Source organism: Cyprinodon tularosa, unplaced genomic scaffold, assembly GCF_016077235.1.
Source record: "Cyprinodon tularosa strain WSP-4 unplaced genomic scaffold, ASM1607723v1 ctg175, whole genome shotgun sequence".
In the NCBI taxonomy this organism is placed as follows: Eukaryota; Metazoa; Chordata; class Actinopteri; order Cyprinodontiformes; family Cyprinodontidae; genus Cyprinodon; species Cyprinodon tularosa.
In genome coordinates this window covers 865,211-884,275 of record NW_024038574.1, presented here as the reverse complement: position 1 = coordinate 884,275, position 19,065 = coordinate 865,211, and the positions used below count along the sequence as shown (strand labels likewise).

At 39.1% G+C, this 19,065-nt stretch overlaps 1 protein-coding gene across 1 annotated transcript in view; it reads left to right on the top strand.

Annotated features, from left to right (window-relative positions):
* fam135b (family with sequence similarity 135 member B) overlaps nucleotides 1–19,065 on the top strand; it is a 101,848-nt gene that overhangs the window by 26,374 nt on the left and 56,409 nt on the right. Inside the window, exons 2-3 of the mRNA XM_038281754.1 lie at nucleotides 1,610–1,706; nucleotides 5,991–6,070. Coding sequence (XP_038137682.1) covers nucleotides 1,630–1,706; nucleotides 5,991–6,070 — 157 coding nt within the window. The 5' untranslated portion in view covers nucleotides 1,610–1,629. The remainder of the gene's footprint in view (nucleotides 1–1,609; nucleotides 1,707–5,990; nucleotides 6,071–19,065) is intronic.

The following is a 19,065-nucleotide window of genomic DNA, read 5'->3' as shown; positions in this document are numbered from 1 at the left end:
GAAGTTTAAGGCTTAATGCTTTTGAAAGTGTCCATAGCAGCAGATAAAATGTGAATAAACCCTGACACAGAGACGTTAACTGCAGTCAAAACAGTGAAGTTTAGTTCAGTTTATGGCGAAAAATGAATGACTCAGGAAAGCATTAAACTATGATGAGGCGGAAATACCCGTTAGCTCAGCTGGCCCCAGGGGTTCTGGTTCTGGTCTGGTCCAACTGAAACAATGAGAGGGTTAGCTCACGATGTAGCAGTTAGCTTCAGCAACACGTGACTCGTTCGCTCTGTAGTGAGTATTAGCATTCAGTGAAACCGTTAATCATCAGCAGTTGAATCACAAATCTTAATAAAAACACCAACACGACTATTCTGTCTACCTGTAGTTTACCCAAGAAGAGCAGTTATGAAGCATCAGATGGAAGAAGGGGGATGCAGTTACAGTTTTTGGTTCAGTGGAGGGAAGGCCTTCGGCTCAGTCCAGTTCTCTGCAAGCCCGTCTTTGGTCCAGTCTGTTTCTCCAACACCAACGCAAAGAGATTTGGACCAATCAGACAATAACAGGCGATTTTCAAGAGGGTTAATTTTATAACTCATGGTACCAATTGACATCTCCCTTTGGCTATGGTTGCTAGCAGTTGGGTTGACTTGATAGTGGATTTTCATTGTTTTCTTCCCAACTCTATTGAGTCAGTATTATTTTTTGGGTTTACAGTGTGTGTTGACTGTAGGTCACAGTCCTCTCTGGCCTAACTGCATTTTCAACCCAGCATGCACTGCTCACTTTAAAAAAAAATAGCAACTTCTGTGGAAAAAAAAATAAAGGATATTTTGAAGTAATTATCTGTTTTTAAATGTCATATACGGCATTTTTTTCAAAGTAAATAGGGAAATGAAAACACGGATGCCTTTAGAGGATTTAACTAACGCAGACGTCAGAGTGACAGGTCTGTAGTCATTAAGCTCTTGAAGATGTACTTCTCAGGGGCCCGGATGACGGTGGGGCATTTAAAACAGGCAATACTGAGTACTTCTAGTTTTATGTTCTGGGTAATTGTCCCGTGGAAATGACTCAGAGATTGCAAAGTGCTTTTTCCACTGAGCATGAGGCATCCAGGCACACAACTGCTTTTTATTTACTTAGTTTCTGAAGAAATGAAGCATTATTGAAATCAGATGTAAATGCCCAAAATAAAAAATCTTTCCTTGTCTGTGAGATATATTTGGTAAATAATTAATTATTTTATTTATTGAGTAATTTGTATAAAGAGAATCACATAATTACCACATCAGCAAAGGGCTGTAATACTTTGATGCTTATCCAACATCAGCACAGGGAAGCTGCCACTCCACACATCCGTTTTTTTCTCCCAGAAATAATTAAATCTTATCCCAGAAGTAATAATCTGCGCTATATTAAGAGCAAGGTGTCTATCTTGTGGCCAAATGGTTCTTTTCCTACCATCCGATGGATGGTCTGAGTCACTCCTCCGCAGATGACAGAAGACAAAATGAAGCAAACTAATTTTAGAAGTATCATCAGTCATCTTTCCTTTTGCTGTGCATACTGTTTGTCTGATCAGTCATATTCAATAGGCATTTTCTTCTTTTCTCAGGTGATGAGTGGGACTATATCATGTCTGAAGTACAGGGAACGCTGGAGTTTTCTGTAGAACTGCACAAGTTTCATAATGTGGATCTTTTTCAAAGGGGGTAAGTAAATGGTAATGTTTAATTTAGTGAGCCTACTATAAACACAGTACAGACTTATTTGAATTTCTACACTAATTCAAGGTTTAAACTGACTGATTGAGTGGCTATAAGATTTGTAATTGATTAGCCTTTATGTTTAATAAGTTAAAGGACTTAACAATGGACTATCATTGCTTTTAGGAGGATTACAAAGCCTATCAACACAAAATGTTCCCATTATCCAACCAAGGTGCTGTGGAATAAAATGATGCAGTGACTTTATGTTATTTAATTAAATTATTTTGGGACTGTAATGTATTGTTCTATGAACAAAACAGTTTAGACAACAAATAAAAGTGACATAAAAGCTCAAATTTTGGTCAAACGGTTAAAGGAATAGTACACCCAAAACATGATTAGCCTTCATTTTCTACTCACCCCCATGCTGAACAACACCCTGGAGTACTTTTTGATATCTCAAATGCATCTGGAGATCTGGGAGGCTTCTTGCTGTCTGCTGACATTCAAATAATGGAGGTCTATGGTACCCGAGACAGAAAGGTCCATAAAAGTCCACAAAAAACGTGTCAATATTCCTCCATACTGCTCGTCCAATGTATTCCAAGTGTCCTGAGTGGGTAGCATCCAGAATTTACTCGAAACGCAGTCATTTAGAATGTTTTTAGAGCATAAACAGTAGTGTATAGGATTTCCTGAAACGCTACGGAAACCGCGGCAGACCAAACCGGATGAAAGTGCGCATTCAGCTCGGCACAGAACTCATGCTCTTCCTCAACACTGAAGTCCTCAGACATTTTTCTTTTGTTGTTTCTTTCTTTGCACAGGTAAACAGCACATTTCTTCTTCTATGCTTGCATTATTGGCAGAGCAGACGCTGAATGCGCACTTTCATCTGGTTTGGTCTGCCGGCTTCCGTAGCGTCGTGAACGTGCGGGCGCGCGCTTTCAGGAAATCCTATACACTACTGTTTATGCTCTAAAAACATTCTAAATGACTTCGTTTCGAGTAAATTCTGGACGCTACCCACTCAGGACACTTGGAATACATTGGACGAGCAGTATGGAGGGATATTGACACGTTTTTTGTGGACTTTTATGGACCTTTCTGCCTCGGGCACCATAGACCTCCATTATTTGAATGTCAGCAGTCAGCAAGAAGCCTCCCAGATCTCCAGATGCATTTGAGATATCAAAAAAGTACTCCAGAGTGTTGTTCAGCATGGGGGTGAGTAGAAAATGAAGGCTAATCATGTTTTGGGTGTACTATTCCTTTAAGTCATATAAGTTATGTATGGAATAAATTCACAAAAAATTCCATTAAAATTTTAAAAAATTATTCAACTCCAAGTCAAACAAATTTTATTTGGAAAAAGCTTTGAATTAAACTAATGAAACTCAACAAAACCAATTAGTTACTATGTACACATAGGAAACAAATGAAAATGGTTGTAAAGCATAGTCAATAAAATTGTTTAGGATTCTTTTCTAACTTTTTTAATTTTGGTCGTGGGCAAGACACTGTTTGGATGAAATAATGGGCAGGAATACAGTAGAGAAGCTGCAGAGAGGTGTGTTAAACTACGACTCTCTTCCTGGTCTGCACCCTGGGCTCTCAGGGTTTTAGAGGACTAATACATTCGGCCAGATTCCTGGAAAAAAAGAGCTGCACCAACCAAAGTGGGATGGATGCCGTTTTTTCTGAATCAGACCAGGTTCTCCCCACCATTCCCAGTTATGAATGTAACCCACGTTGTTTTCAGGACACCACCTAGACAACCAGCAGATGAATGACAACATGCAGCCAAACATGCAAACACAGGTCAGATCAGGGAGGGGACCAGAGAAAATTACGGCACCCAACATTTTTTCCGCAAACTTACACAAATCGAAGCTACACGTCATTTATTGACCTTCACTCATTACCGTCAGCATGAATAACAATCTTTTTGTATTTAAACTCATTCTTAGCCAGCAGTTTCAGGTTGGTTTTATGTCACCTATTCTGGTCCCCGACAAACATTTATCAATGGTCTCTGGTGCCTCCAGCTCCATGTACGTAGCTGTCAACTGTCCGAGTTGACTTCTAAACAGGTGAGCCGCAAAGTCGGCTAAAGTCTGTTAGAAATGTGGACAGGTTGGTGGGAACCAGTGGGCAAAGATGTAGGACTACACTTTCTGCTCAGTAACTTTAGGAGGACCTCTATGTGAACATTTCCCTGGTTTCAGTGGCTCTGACCTGTTAACTACTGGGCCCGGTCTAACAACAGTCCAAAGGCAGGAACTCTCTAACTCTGTCACTGTCGCCTCCAAAGCTACAAAAGAACTAAAGCTAGCCTTTAATTCTAATTTAACTTGCCCGGTCATGTTGCACTTAACTTTACCCTAACATCTATGAGCTTGACACCCTAATAAATTATCCATTCACCTTTTATAAATGGCTTAGATGCTGTTTATGGATATTTATCTAAAATTGATAGGATGTCTCTTAATCATTAATATATATATATATTTTTTTTTTACCTATTATAAATAATGGTTATTGTAAACTTTATTGTAAAGTACTCTATGGGAAATCTGAATAGTGCATTCAAAGAAGATGTTAATAAATGGCACATATATTAGGCAAATATTGTTCAGATTTTTGACTTAATTTAATTAAGAAGAATCTTAAAGAGGATTTTTCTTCCTAGTAAAAGGATCTGTAAATTCTGCCATGTATAGAAACCATAGGGAGAAGGGGTCTGTAAAGAGCTGCAAGGCCTTGATTCAAAATATGACTGTGGTATTCATGCGTTGAAGATCTACCATCTGCCAACCATCTGCTGTAGATCATATAGACAAATGGGAACGCCTCCTTAATGTCCGGCTACATTAGTAAGTCTATTTGTTTTCATTTCTGGTAAAGGAGAATTAGAGGAAAACAATCATTTCAATGACAGGATGATAATACAGGTCTAAACAATATTAAGTCGATTTTGGAAATCTTTGATTATTCTGTAATAGGGCTGGGCGATAATTCAATAACGATATATATCGATCGATAGACGTGTGGCGCAATAGAAAAAAATAGTGTCGATAAAAGTTCGATAAAAAAGAAACGTAGTTTTCCTTCCTTCTCATTGTAGCCTAGCATGTAGGTTTATGCTAGTCACTGCTTCCTCCCAACCAATCACAATCGCCGTCACCAAGCGCCGCCCTCTCAAACCACAACACAGAGCACATGAAGCTGTGCAGCAAGGAGAGGCGGAGGAAATTGTTCCAAAGAAGGTTTTTGTAGTTCGGCAGTCTGGCAGTATTTCAGTCATGGCAAGTCGGACCAAAAACAAACCACAGTCATCTGGAAAATGTGTCGGGAACCAGTGAAACCAGTCTGATAACGAAACCAACTTTTTTTTATCATCTCAGCCGCTCACAGCCGCAGGAGTACGATCTGTGTAGGCCCCGACGCGGCTCTCCTCCGAGGAATCTTCGGAAAATATATATATATTTTCAGTTCTGGGCAGTTTCCCACGTAGTTCTAACAATTGAGATAAAAATGCTGAGGGGCCAGAAACTTCAAAGTAATAACTCAGGTTAAAGCAGGAAACGGGGGCGGTGGGGGGGCATTTATTTATTTGTTATATTTATTTTGGTCACTTTTCTGGTCACTTTAGTTTATTCTTTGTCAGTATTTAATAACATAACTCAGGCCTCTTAAGTTATTTTTCTTTAAAACAATTCTGTTATGGTTAAAAAAGTTGGTTAAATAAAGATTTAATTCGAAGTCTGTGTTTGTGTTTTTTATTAAAATTAAATCATTTAGCAATATTATAAAAAGTCCAAGCAGAGCTGAACATAAAATATGGTTTCAAATCTTTTCAATAATTATCGATATCGATCAATATGCATTTTTTTTTATCGATAAGCTTTTTTTCTATATCGCCCAGCCCTATTCTGTAACACATTATCTGGCCAAATTAGAAAAATTACTACTGATCAATAATGAAAGATAAATGCACTGATAAAAATGACTTGGTTTTCCCAAAGTTTTGACATTTCAATACCAGTCTCAAGCTTATTTCCTTCAATTTTAAGTTCCGTTCTAGATTCAACAGGAAGCTAATGATGGTAAACTAAAATGATGAAGTCTTTTTTTAGCAAGCTGAGGACTTTTTACCGTATTTTTTGGACTTTGTGATGGCAAACATTTACAACATTTTCGTCTTAGATTACAACTCCTATGGTAATTTTCTTCAATTTCCTCAAGTATAGTTTTAAACGTGTTGGCGTTTCTTTGTTTTCTCAGGTTCTATCAGATAAGAGCGGCACTCAAAGTTTCACCTCGAGTGCCCCACAGACTGACCGTGACAACCAATGACAATGCAGGTGAGGGACTTGATTTTTATTTATTTATTTACTTTAAAAATATCTCTTCGGACATGAAACTACATCCAGTCTTGCATGGTTATTATCTCCCAGTTTGGTATTAGTAAGAGTTTTATGAATGAACTTTGAGTTTAGTTTGGTATTTGGTTTTCAGCTCTTTCTATCTAATCATCTTTTGAAGTTTCTAATTAGTTGTGTTCAGTTGAATTAGGTATGTAATGCCAAATCACAACTAATTTCATCTCAAGTCTTTTTACTGTGTCAACCCAGTCAGCTTGGTTCAAAGTTTTCCAATTGAGTAAAAACAGCTGATTGCATCTATTAATTAACTTCACAGGATTCAGTAGACATGCATTATGTGCATTATGTTCACTGTTATTTTACAGATCTAGCCGGCAACCACAGCTCCCAGATTTGTGCCTTAAAAAAAAGAAAATGTTTTGGTGCCATATTTTTATTTTTACGGGCATTTTCAGCAACTGCTGGTATTTTACCGTAAAGGAAAAAAGTGTTCTGGTGCCGTTTTCTTATTTTTACGGAGTTTTTTCGGCAACCACAGCTGCCGGTACTTTACCGTAAAGTAACAAATGTTCTGCTCCCGTATTCTTATTTTTACGGAGTTTTTTCGGCAACTGCGGCTGCCGGCGTTGTACCGTGAACAACAACAGGTTTTTTTTTTTTACGGTGATAGAGCAATCACTCACACTGGGCATTAAGGGACAGTGGGAATAAAAATTCTAATTTTCTTTTAACCTCCACAAGACAAGGCTCTGCGTGGGCGGACTTTTGTTGAGACTAACTAATGATTAAGGAGAAAGAAGCAAAATTTTACTATGTAATAGGTAAATGATACATAATAATATGTAAAATATCATTATCTAAATGATAGAGGCGTTATTAAAGCTCCCATATCATGCAAAATTCACCTTATGTGTCTGTGTATGAGGTTCATAAATAAAAAAAACATTTCACCTCTTTTCGCTGCCTTTCTTCACCTCTTAGCTAATGTGTTCCCTAAAATGCTCTGTTTGAAATGATTCCCATTATGATGTCATCAGGGGAAATAAGCTATCCAGAGCATTCTGTAGCAGCTCATCGGTCACTCCACAGCATTCATCTGATGTATCATTCTGTAATCCTAGGCTATTTTACAAACTGGTTGTCATAGTTGTGGCTTTGAGGGCGTGGCCTTCGGGAGAACCGGGTGTGGAAAGCAAAAACAGGTAATTCAGAGGAAAGATGAATAAGGAGGCTTTTTGGTTCAGGCTGTCTGCCTAATCTGAGAGGAATATTCCTGCACAAATGGCAAAAAATGCTCTGCGTGCCTCATTAATGATACTTTTTATTTTTTTTAATGTAGAATAATATAGGACCTTTATAAAAAAAAATTAAATACTAAGATGGAAAATCTTTGCGAATGTAATGATTGTAAAAAAAAAGACTAGACTAGACATATAATTAGTGTTTTCAATGTGATTATCTTTGTGAATGCACCCTTCTCTCTGAGTGGATCTATGGGAGAATTATCCTGCCATAATGCAAGAGCACATAATTTCAATTTGAGAAAAGAATTTCATCTTCTTGCACTCAAAACTTATAATGCTCACACTCAAAACATGCGCTCTCTCTCAAATATTTTCTCTTCTCTCTCAAATCTTTGTTTCTTCTCTCAGATTTAATGCTTCTTGCACAGAAATTTTCTCCTCTTGATTGCCTCCTTCTCTTCGCGCACAAACCGCGCTCTGCTTGAGTCTCAGTTACGCTCGCAAACCCAGAGGCTCTGCTTGCGGATTTTTTTTGCTCTCTCTCAGATTGGATCGGATCGTCGCCTAGCAACCTTTCCAGCCAATAGAACGACAGCCTCGGAAAGGGTGCGCTTGTCTAACTCTACTGAGTGTGCCTGTGATAAACCTTACCGACAATAAATTGGCTTTTTAATTTAAAAGCTATTAAAATAAGAAGCTGAAAAACAACAACAATCAGGAAAATAAAAAAGGAAATAATAAAGGGCAATTCAAGAATCACCAATGAAAAGTCACTTGCTAATTCTGCCTCCAGCAGATATTATCTGCCCTGACTAGCTTTTTTTTTTTCTGACGAGCAACTCTGAGGCGGGAGTTTTCTGTTCACATCACGTCACGTCTGAAAATGGATAGCTTTTAAATTAAAAGGCAATTTTATTGTCGGTAAGGTAACTACTCAGTAACTCAGTAGAGTTAGACAAGCGCACCCTTTCCGAGGCTGTCGTTATATTGGCTGGAAAGGTTGCTAGGCGACGATCCGATCCAATCTGAGAGAGAGCAAAAAAAATCTGCAAGCAGAGCCTACGGGTTTGCGAGCGTAACTGAGACTTGTGCATAGCGCGGTTTGTGCGCGGAGAGAAGGAGGCAAGCGAGAGGAGAAAATTTCCGTGCAAGAAGCATTAAATCTGAGAGAAGAAACAAAGATTTTAGAGAGAAGAGAAAATATTTGAGAGAGAGCGCATGTTTTGAGTGTGAGCATTATAAGTTTTGAGTGCAAGAAGATTAAATTCTTTTCTCAAATTGAAATTATGTGCTCTTGCATTATGGCAGGATAATTCTCCCATATGGATCTTTTTACATACATCATCGAGCATACAGGTCCTTCTGTCTGTTTTTACTTGCAATTTAAAAATCCTTGATTCTGCTTTACTGAATTATTCTCAAATAGAGGAATTCTCAAACAAGATGCAAAAGGGCTGCATTGTCAACTAAACCTTTTCATATCTAATATATTTACTCTTTTACCACATCTCGGCTGTAATTGAAAATACTGTCCATCTTTAAAGCTTATAGGACATTAAATGGCTGTTCTGGGTTCTGTCTCTGGGAATATTTTTGCTCTGTCTTGTCCTTCTTGTTGTGACATTTGTCTTGCTTTGTGCTGAAGGCTGTCTGAGTCACACTGCAGAAAATCCTCCCTGTCTAGAATAGAATTCACTCTCAGACTGAGCCAATGCCCCTTTATTGCTTTACTGGTGGTTTGTAAAAACACCGTAGTGGAATCGTTAAGCACAATGGAGAAGATTTCACCTACGAAAGCATAAAAGTGAACTCTGTTTAAATCGCACCCTTTCGCAGGTCAGGAACCCAAAATTCTTTGCTGTAAAAAAGTAAAATAAATTCATATTACAAATAGGACGAGAAGTTAACTTGTTTATTTTCTTTTTTAAGAAATTATGAAGATATTAGAATATGTTTAGTCAGTATGTTAAAACCGTTGACAAATAACATCTAGCTGTAGATTTCATAGTGATATTTAGAAATGAGTCAGAATTAACCCAAAAGTCCATCTTTTGAAAAACGGACAGCTCTCTCACTGATAATGAAATTGTGCTGCAGTTTTAGCTAAATTTAGCTTGTCACTTGTGAAATGTGTGTGAGGACGTGTGAACTAGCTGTACATCGTTTAAAACATACTTGTTTTGTAGTCAGCTTGTTTTCCTAATTAATACTTTATAGGGCAATCCCTAAAAATGCATATCCCTTACAAATAGAGTCCACCCCCCCACACACCCGACCCTCCGTGAGGTCTAGACGCACAAGATCTATATCCAGCCATTCAGCAAAGATATTCCTACATGGCTGCACATCTGATTTTGGCATTTGACCAATTAGATGAGCCCTTGAATGATATATTACCTACTGTAAATTAAGCAGAAAAAATGATAAAAAGCTAATTGAAAAGTTACAAAGTAAAGTTAAAAAGTTAATAAGCCTAGTTAACAATTATTTTTATGCTTATATACTTAAAAACTTAAGTGCCCATATCAGCATTAAGTCTTCTAAGTTTATGTTGTACCAAAAAAATGTGATTCTTTCACTTTTCATTATTTTTTTAAAGGAGCACGTTTGTTATTTTTCTTAATACAGTATATTCTTGTTATTACATTTAGATGAATTTTTGCCATAAAAATATCAATATTTTATTAATGTTACAAAGGTAATAAGGTCTTGTCCTTGATTCTAATAACACTATTAACTTGAAGTATTTCACTGAGTGTGCTATAAAGGGTTAAGGTCAAGCTCAAACATTTAAAGTTCATGGGGAAGCTAACATGGACAAGGCTGTTTGGGAAATTGGGAATGGACTAAATGTAAATAGAAGTTTTCTGGTCACACTAACAATTCCAACATTTTACTATGAAGTCAAATTCATTCATTTATGGGGATATTTATGCAGCAGTGCACACATTCGGAGGCCTTGCCCAATGGACGTGTTTCCATCAACCTTTTTCTTTGCACATTTTGAAGAATGATATCAACAGAGTTGATGAAAATAGAACTAATCCCATGGGACAAATAAAGTTCAGTCTGTAAGTCTAAAATTGAATCCTGTTACTATTTTTCGCAAAAATGGTTTAATATGAGCTTGAGGTGGTTGTTGATTTATTTTAAAAAGCATAAATGCACTCCAGAGGAGTTGAAAAGACATTCTTCTAAAAATTTCCTAATGTAACTCAAGTACCTTCATAAAAGATAAGCTGTTTCCCTCGCTGAGTGCAGCATTAGAATGACAGCAACCCTCACTAATACTAGATGACATGAGAGAGTAAGGTCAACACTAAAACACTGTGGCCCATGGCCGCCTCCTATCTTTACTTCCTTTTTATTAACTTCAAGCGTAATGACATTTTTTTTACACATTTCATAGTTCACTCAAAATTTGCACATGAGGATGGAAAAAACGGCTACTCTTAGATTTAAAGGTACACTATGCAACTGGTGTTGATTTTCCAGCGAGGCTCCCCCCAGAGGGCGAAAGTAAAAGTGCACTGTCGTAAATATGCTCAGCTGTTCTCCTGGTTTCTCCTTCAAGCCAGGCGCGCTTGTTTTGAGATTAGCAGACAGGCGAACGCAACGAATCACCATGTCTACTGCGGTAAGTGCCTATTTTGTTCCAATTTTTGAGTTTGAAAATTCTCGCTGGTTCCGCCATGATAACTGCACAAACATCGCCACTGTGCTAGCAATGAGCATGCGTTTAACTGGGGGCGTGTAGAAGTTCTTGCCGTAAAGCAAGACCGACTCTCGCGATGCACGAGACTTCTGAGCCTGTGGGTGCGGGCCGAGGGCTCCTGCAATTGCAAGTACGGTATTTCCCCCCACAGACCACCAGGGCGGCCGAGAAAACATTTGTTCGACCTGAAATGACTCATTTAATCATCCAAAACGTTATGGAACACATTAATTAACTGAAAAATGTTGCATAGTGTGCCTTTAAAGTAAGCTCTAAACAGCTATTTATCTCCACTAACTCTTCACAGCACCCGCTTAACCCTTAAAACTTGCAAACCACAAGGTATGCAAAAAAACAACATTGTGCATTTTCAGTCGTGCATAAAATTTTTTTTTTATTTTGCTTTCATATAAATGTGGTGTATTAAAATGCTAAAATCAAAGGCTGATTTATACTCAGAAACCAGGTCGTCTGCGTGTGTCTCGCGATGAATGCAAATGTGCCCCCGCCCCTTCCGTAGACACTCTGTGCATCTCTCCAAAATTGTAGGTGAACGCAGACAGTGCCGCAGACAGGAGGCCTCTGATTGGTCAAATCTACATCCGCTCTACACTATGCATATTTCCTGTTTGGTACCTTACCAGCTTGTTTTGTTTGTATGACCGCCATTGTGGAAACGACACTGCTGCGGGGGGTATAACCAGCCCTTTAGGCTCACACTGATAGCCAAACTGATATGGCATACTCTGCATTCAGTCTGGTAAAAAGCTGGTTGAGCTTGAAATCAGTAGCATCATGAAGTTAGAACCAATCAGATAACTTTGGATGTGATGCAAAAACTACAAATGACGAGAATGACAAATACAGGTGCTGGTCATAAAATTAGAATATCATGAAAAAGTAGATTGATTTCAGTAATTCCATTTAAAAAGTGAAACTTGTATATTATATTCATACATTACATACAAACTCATTTTTTCAGATGTTTATTTTGTTTAATTTTGATGATTACAAATGACAACAAATGAAAATCTCAAATTCATCATATCAGAAAATTAGAATATTACTGAAGACCAATAAAAACAAAGGATTTATAGAAATGTTGGCCAACTGAAAAGTATGAACATGAAAAGTATGAGCATGTACAGCACTCAGTATTTAGTTGGGCCTCCTTTGGCCTGTATTACTGCAGCAATGCGGCGTGGCATGGAGTCGATCAGTCTGTGGCACTGCTCAGGTGTTATGATAGCCCAGGTTGCTCTAATAGTGGCTTTTAGCTCTTCTGAATTGTTGGGTCTGGTGTATTGCATCTTCTTCTTCACAATACCCCATAGATTTTCTATGGGGTTAAGGTCAGGAGAGTTTGCTGGCCAATTAAGAACAGGGATACCATGGTCCTTCAACCAGGTACTGGTAGCTTTGGCACTGTGTGGAGGTGCCAAGTCCTGTTGGAAAATGAAATCTGCATCTCCAAAAAGTTGGTCAGCTGCAGGAAGCATGAAGTGCTCTAAAACTTCCTGGTATGTGGCTGCGTTGACCCTGGACCTCAGAAAACACAATGGACCAACACCAGCAGATGACATGGCACCCCAAACCATCACTGACTGTGGAAACTTTACACTGGACTTCAAGCAACGTGGATGAAGTGCCTCTCTTCTTTTCCTCCAGACTCTGGGACCTTGATTTCCAAAGGAAATGCAAAATTTACTTTCATCAGAGAACATGACTTTGGACCACTCACCAGCAGTCCAGTCCTGTTTCTCTTTAGCCCAGGCAAGACGCTTCTGACGCTGTCTGTGGTTCAAGAGTGGCTTGACACAAGGAATGCGACAGCAGAAACCCATGTCTTTCATACGTCTGTGTGTGGTGGTTCTTGAAGCACTCACTCCAGCTGCAGTCCACTCTTTGTGAATCTCCCCCACATTTTTGAATGGGTTTTGTTTCACAATCCTCTCCAGGGTGCGGTTATCTCTCTTGCTTGTACACTTTTTTCGACCACATCTTTTCCTTCCCTTCGCCTCTCTATTAATGTGCTTGGACACTGAGCTCTGTGAACAGCCAGCCTCTTTAGCGATGACCTTTTGTGTCTTGCCCTCCTTGTGCAAGGTGTCGATGGTCGTCTTTTGGACAACTGTCAAGTCAGCAGTCTTCCCCATGATTGTGTAGCCTATAGAACTAGACTAAAAGACCATTTAAAGGCTTTTGCAGGTGGTTTGAGTTAATTAGCTGATTAGAGTGTGGCACCAGGGGCCATCAATTTTGAACCTTTTCACAATATTCTAATTTTCTGATATGATGAATTTGAGATTTTCATTTGTTGTCATTTGTAATCATCAAAATTAAACAAAATAAACATCTGAAATATATGAGTTTGTATGTAATGTATGAATATAATATACAAGTTTCACTTTTTAAATGGAATTACTGAAATCAATCCACTTTTTCATGATATTCTAATTTTATGACCAGCACCTGTACGTCTTTTCTTTAAAGAAATTATACTACAGTGGTCCGTTGTTGAGGTTTCAAAGTTAGATCAATCTCACTTAGGACATAGTTAAAACATTTCTCTGTTGTGGTCGAAGTCTTGGTATTATGCTAGCAGGAAAGCAGACAGGTGCTGAAAGTGATGCATCTTAAAGTGATTGGTCTGGCCAGAGAGTCAACTGCTGTTTTCCATGTCACTACCAGATCTGTAGCGGTAGCATGATCCGTACCATCAGCTCATTCGCACAACCAGATACACATCCGGGTCACCCTCGATTTTATTTTGTAAAAAAGACCTAAATTACGTTTTCCCCTCCCCAAAAATACTTAGTTTACAAAACTATAATGTGTTAAGTGTTAATAATGTAATTCCTGAGAAATATAAATGCATTAAAATCCTTTCTGTTTGATCACTCGTCTTTGCCCGATTTGTACCGGAAATAAGATCATATGCTACTTCCTGGAGCTAACTTTTTCGGGTTTGGATTTAAACATAAATCTAGTCTTTTTAAGTTTTGCTTTTGCCTTTTATGTTAACATTATGGTGTATAGTGCACAACCTAAAAAAAGAAATAACAAAAAAAAAAAAAAACATTGTTTAATCTTATTTTGCCGGAATACTCTGAGCATGTTCGATGATGTCAGATGAGCTGTTTAACGGAGAAAATGTAAGAAGCATCAGATGGTCTCAGAAATGTCAGAATGTTTTAAAGATTTGTATTATTATCATTCTTTAGTGATTTAAGGATAGAAATAAGTAATTTTACTACAGTGATTACATTATTTATGGCGACCTGGATGTATATCTGCGTGCGCATGCACAAATGAGCAGATGGTACGTCGTGCTTCCGGTGCGGATCGGGTAGTGAAAGTCACTCATACTGAACACATCAACCATCCTCTTTCGGCTATGGCTCCTGCTACTGAAATGGTGTTTAGGAGAAAAAAAGTTCACATAGGTTCACTTTCTTTTTTGCACTAGCCAAGTAAGTCGTGGATCAATTATTATTATTATTTTTTAACGGTCCCCTGTCTGGCAACATGGCAATAAGAATAATTGTCATGATGCCAAAAAAGGTTCCAACAGATTCTGCTTTCACAGGTGGAGCATTACGGCTATAGCCATAGTGTTCCGCTTGATTTATGCATATAAATATCTTTATTATAATTAATGCAGGGAGTATTCCACATTATTTGGACACTGCAATGTAAGTAGAACAGGAAAGGAAAAAGAGGAAAAAGGAGAAAAGATGAAAGAAAGAGGAGATAAAAGGGAGACAATGATAAAACATATTCAGTCTGCTTCATCACCTGCAAAGAGATGTAAAAAGAACAGCACAACCAACGGATATACTATACGGTACTATTACTGAAGTATATTATTTAATCTGACATGTATACTGTGGTAGCTTAAGATAAGAATATGGGCTTTCTGTATGGAAGTGAATCTCTAAGCAATCAATTTAATACATTTCATTTGATTTTAGAAGGACATTTTTTCTGTTTGATGGCACCTTCACATGTTTAGCGAGCGAAATTCAGGAGCTTAATATAGGGAACGCTGCAACTAACTACTTTCTCACAGAAACACTTTGTTGCATCTGCGCTGCACTGTGGCTGATGTCAATGTACTCATTGATTATAATGATTTGGATTCCTAGGATTCCACACAGCAGCTACACCACAGTTGTACCACGTTAAGTGTGAGAAGAGCATGACACATCTAAAACCCGCTGTGAACATCAAGGACTGACTTTTGTCACTGAATGGTATAAATATGAAGATGTTATTTTATAATTAATTTTCTCTCCTTTTTAATTGTTGTCTTCTCCATAATGCAAAACAGGAAATTAGATATAAAAATTACAAATACCACCTTATAAGGCTTATATGGTGTAATAAACCCAATACACTGTATTTTTTTTCATCTCAAAATAGTTTTTTTCACTGTTTAATGTTATAATAATCCAGGTCATCTTTTTTGCTGCCTTTTTTCCTGTAAAATATGTCCTGCTGTATCTGATATAACAGTGCAGCAGCATAACAGACAGCTAAAGAATGAGCTGCAATGCTCCACAAAGCCTAGGGAAGCTGCAGATTCAGGCAATAAGTCTTTCTGACACGTTGTTAGTGTAAAAAACATTGATTGTGATCTAGTGCACAATCAAATTGGTCTGACTAAATAGTCCAAGTGTTTTATCTCATAGCATGCTCTTCCACAGCAATAGTGTGTGTTACAGTAGGAATCTTATCTATTTTGTCATTGGAAAGCTGCAGCTATTCTCTCCTCCTACAGCTCCTCTCACAAGGTCATACATTAAACGGCCATGCCTCACTTGCTAAATTTTGAACTGAAATGCATTAATCAGATCTTCAGCCTTGCAAATAGATTAAGCATAAACACTTGCACTGAAAGAATCCATTGCTCTACATGCGTGAAATTCTGGGGAAAAGAGGATAGTTTTTGTGAAAGATCATTCAATCACTCAGCCACTCCATTTCTGTCCAATAGTAAATAGAATTTTAATGTAGGTTATCAGTGTTCGCACCTGTAGGAAGTTACAATTAGAAATAGACTAATATATAGGTCAGCCAACTCTTTGGGTTGATTTTTTTCACCTAATGAATATACATAAAATTCTTATTGCTAATTTATTAGGAAACAGATATTTCCTAATAAGATATTAAGATATTTCCATGCGATGCATATAAAGTGCATAGATTGCTACTGACTCTAGAAATACACTCACCGGCCACTTTATTAGGTACCCCATGCTAGTAACGGGTTGGACCCCTTTTGCCTTCAGAACTGCCTCAATTCTTCGTGGCATAGATTCAACAAGGTGCTGGAAGCATTCCTCAGGGAGTTTGGTCCATATTGACATGATGGAATCACACAGTTGCCGCAGATTTGTCGGCTGCACATCCATGATGCGAATCTCCCATTCCACCACATCCCAAAGATGCTCTATTGGATTGAGATCTGGTGACTGTGGAGGCCATTTGAGTACAGTGAACTCATTGTCATGTTCAAGAAACCAGTCTGAGATGATTCCAGCTTTATGACATGGCACATTATCCTGCTGAAAGTAGCCATCAGAAGTTGGGTACATTGTTGTCATAAAGGGATGGACATGGTCAGCAACAATACTCAGGTAGGCTGTGGCGTTGCAACTATGCTCAATTGGTACCAAGGGGCCCAAAGAGGGCCAAGAAAATATTCCCCACACCATGACACCACCACCACCAGCCTGAACCGTTGATACAAGGCAGGATGGATCCATGCTTTCATGTTGTAGACGCCAAATTCTGACCCTACCATCCGAATGTGGCAGCAGGAATCGAGACTCATCAGACCAGGCAACGTTTTTCCAATCTTCTATTGTCCAATTTCGATGAGCTTGTGCAAATTGTAGCCTCAGTTTCCTGTTCTTAGCTGAAAGGAGTGGCACTCGGTGTGGTCTTCTGCTGCTGTAGCCCATCTGCCTCAAAGTTCGACGTACTGTACGTTCAGAGATGCTCTTCTGCCCACCTTGGTTGTAACGGGTGGTTATTTGAGTCACTGTTGCCCTTCTATCAGCTCGAACCAGTCTGGTCATTCTCCTCTGACCTCTGGCATCAACAAGGCATTTCCGCCCACAGAACTGCCGCTCACTGGATGTTTTTTCTTTTTCAGACCATTCTCTGTAAACCCTAGAGATGGTTGTGCGTGAAAATCCCAGTAGATCAGCAGTTTCTGAAATACTCAGACCAGCCCTTCTGGCACCAACAATCATGCCACGTTCAAAGTCACTCAAATCACCTTTCTTCCCCATACTGATGCTCGGTTTGAACCGAAGGAGATTGTCTTGACCATGTCTACATGCCTAAATGCACTGAGTTGCCGCCATGTGATTGGCTGCTTAGAAATTAAGTGTTAAGGAGCAGTTGGACAGGTGTACCTAATAAAGTGGCCGGTGAGTGTAGATATTGAAGTACATGTATGTTAAAATAAAAAGACTAAAACAGGGCTTGTCATCAACATAAATCTTTGGACAGATGTTAAATGTACAGTAAATAGGGGAGCAAGATGTCAAGAAACTTGAAAAGACTAAAGCATTAAAAGTTATTGGAATAGTTTGTGTCATAAAACGGCACAGATGGACCCAGTAATCAAGGTGAGAAAGTCAGTAGGAAAGTACAAAACATTTATTAAAATAAAAACATAAATAGACAGAACAGAAGCGCGGAGATGTGGACCGCAGCGGCTTTAGGAGGGGGGCAGGGCACCTCCCTATCACTGACACTCTGGAGGGAGAAACTCAGGTAAGTGATCACGATCATCCGACAGGAGATGATTATGAGTCACTTACCTGGTTTAACATTTCAGTCCGTCCTCTCAATGATAGGCAGGATCAGCCGATGCATTACCAACAACATGCGGCCCTTAGCCATTCAGAGTGTCCCCAATGCAGCAACCCCAAGCAGTGGGCAGGCAGGAATCCCATCCATGACAGGAATACCGATCAGACAGGAACAGTTTCTAGAAGCATAGGTCTGTAGTCCGGTCAGGGTTTCCGAACAACACAGGAAAGATCCAGGAACCCACAGAGTTAGAAGGCAGGTTTAGAGTCACAACGGGTCCAGAAGCGTGCCCAGACAGAGGCGCAAAGATGCTGACAAGCAGGATCAGATGCCGACTGGCAGGCTCAGTGGTTGAGGGACAGAGCCAAGATGTGGTACCGGGATTACTGCAGTAAACTTTGAACTGGTCTCCTCCTTGGAGCCAGGCTTACGGGAATAAACTGATCCTCCCCGAGTTCCGCGCCAAAACCCTGAGGGCCCCACGTAGAAGCACCAGGGCATGATCAGGAGACAAGACAAACACTAAAACCCTCTCAATCCACTGGCTGCCATGAACCAAAACACGAACCATGGAATTAACTAAACTTATTAAACAGACAAACTAACAGACATAAAGAAACAGGCAGAAAAAAAATTATCTGGCCCTGATAGCTTGGGCTGAACCGAATATAAAGGAACAGACGCAGGTGGATGAGATCAGTGATAATTAGAAGACCGGGCAGAGTGAACCATCAGGTGAACTAAGGTGAACCATCAGGGCAGAAGATTGCTCATGATAGAATGCTATGCTTTGCAAATAACTATGCAAATAGCTTCACACTGCAACTCACATATTTACCTACTGATGGTGGTGAGCTACTCTGTCGCTGCAGCTGTGCTGGTGCAGGCTGACAGAAACATGGCTGCCAAACAATCAATACCAATGGTCCATTGGACCAACAAAAGTAGGTGAGGTGGGAAAGTATTTTACCTAAAGACACAACACCTGAGCTGGTTGAGCAGAGGGCTTAAACCAGGAACTAGTCCTACGACACCTTCTCAGCCACGACTTTGCAAAATATCCTTGTTTTTCTTACAGAATAATTTCTTCCTTACTTACTTTGGGTATCTGTCTCCTGTTTAATTTGGTGCTTTTGTCAAATAAGTGGCCACATTCAGTCCCAGATATTTTCAAATGACTTCAT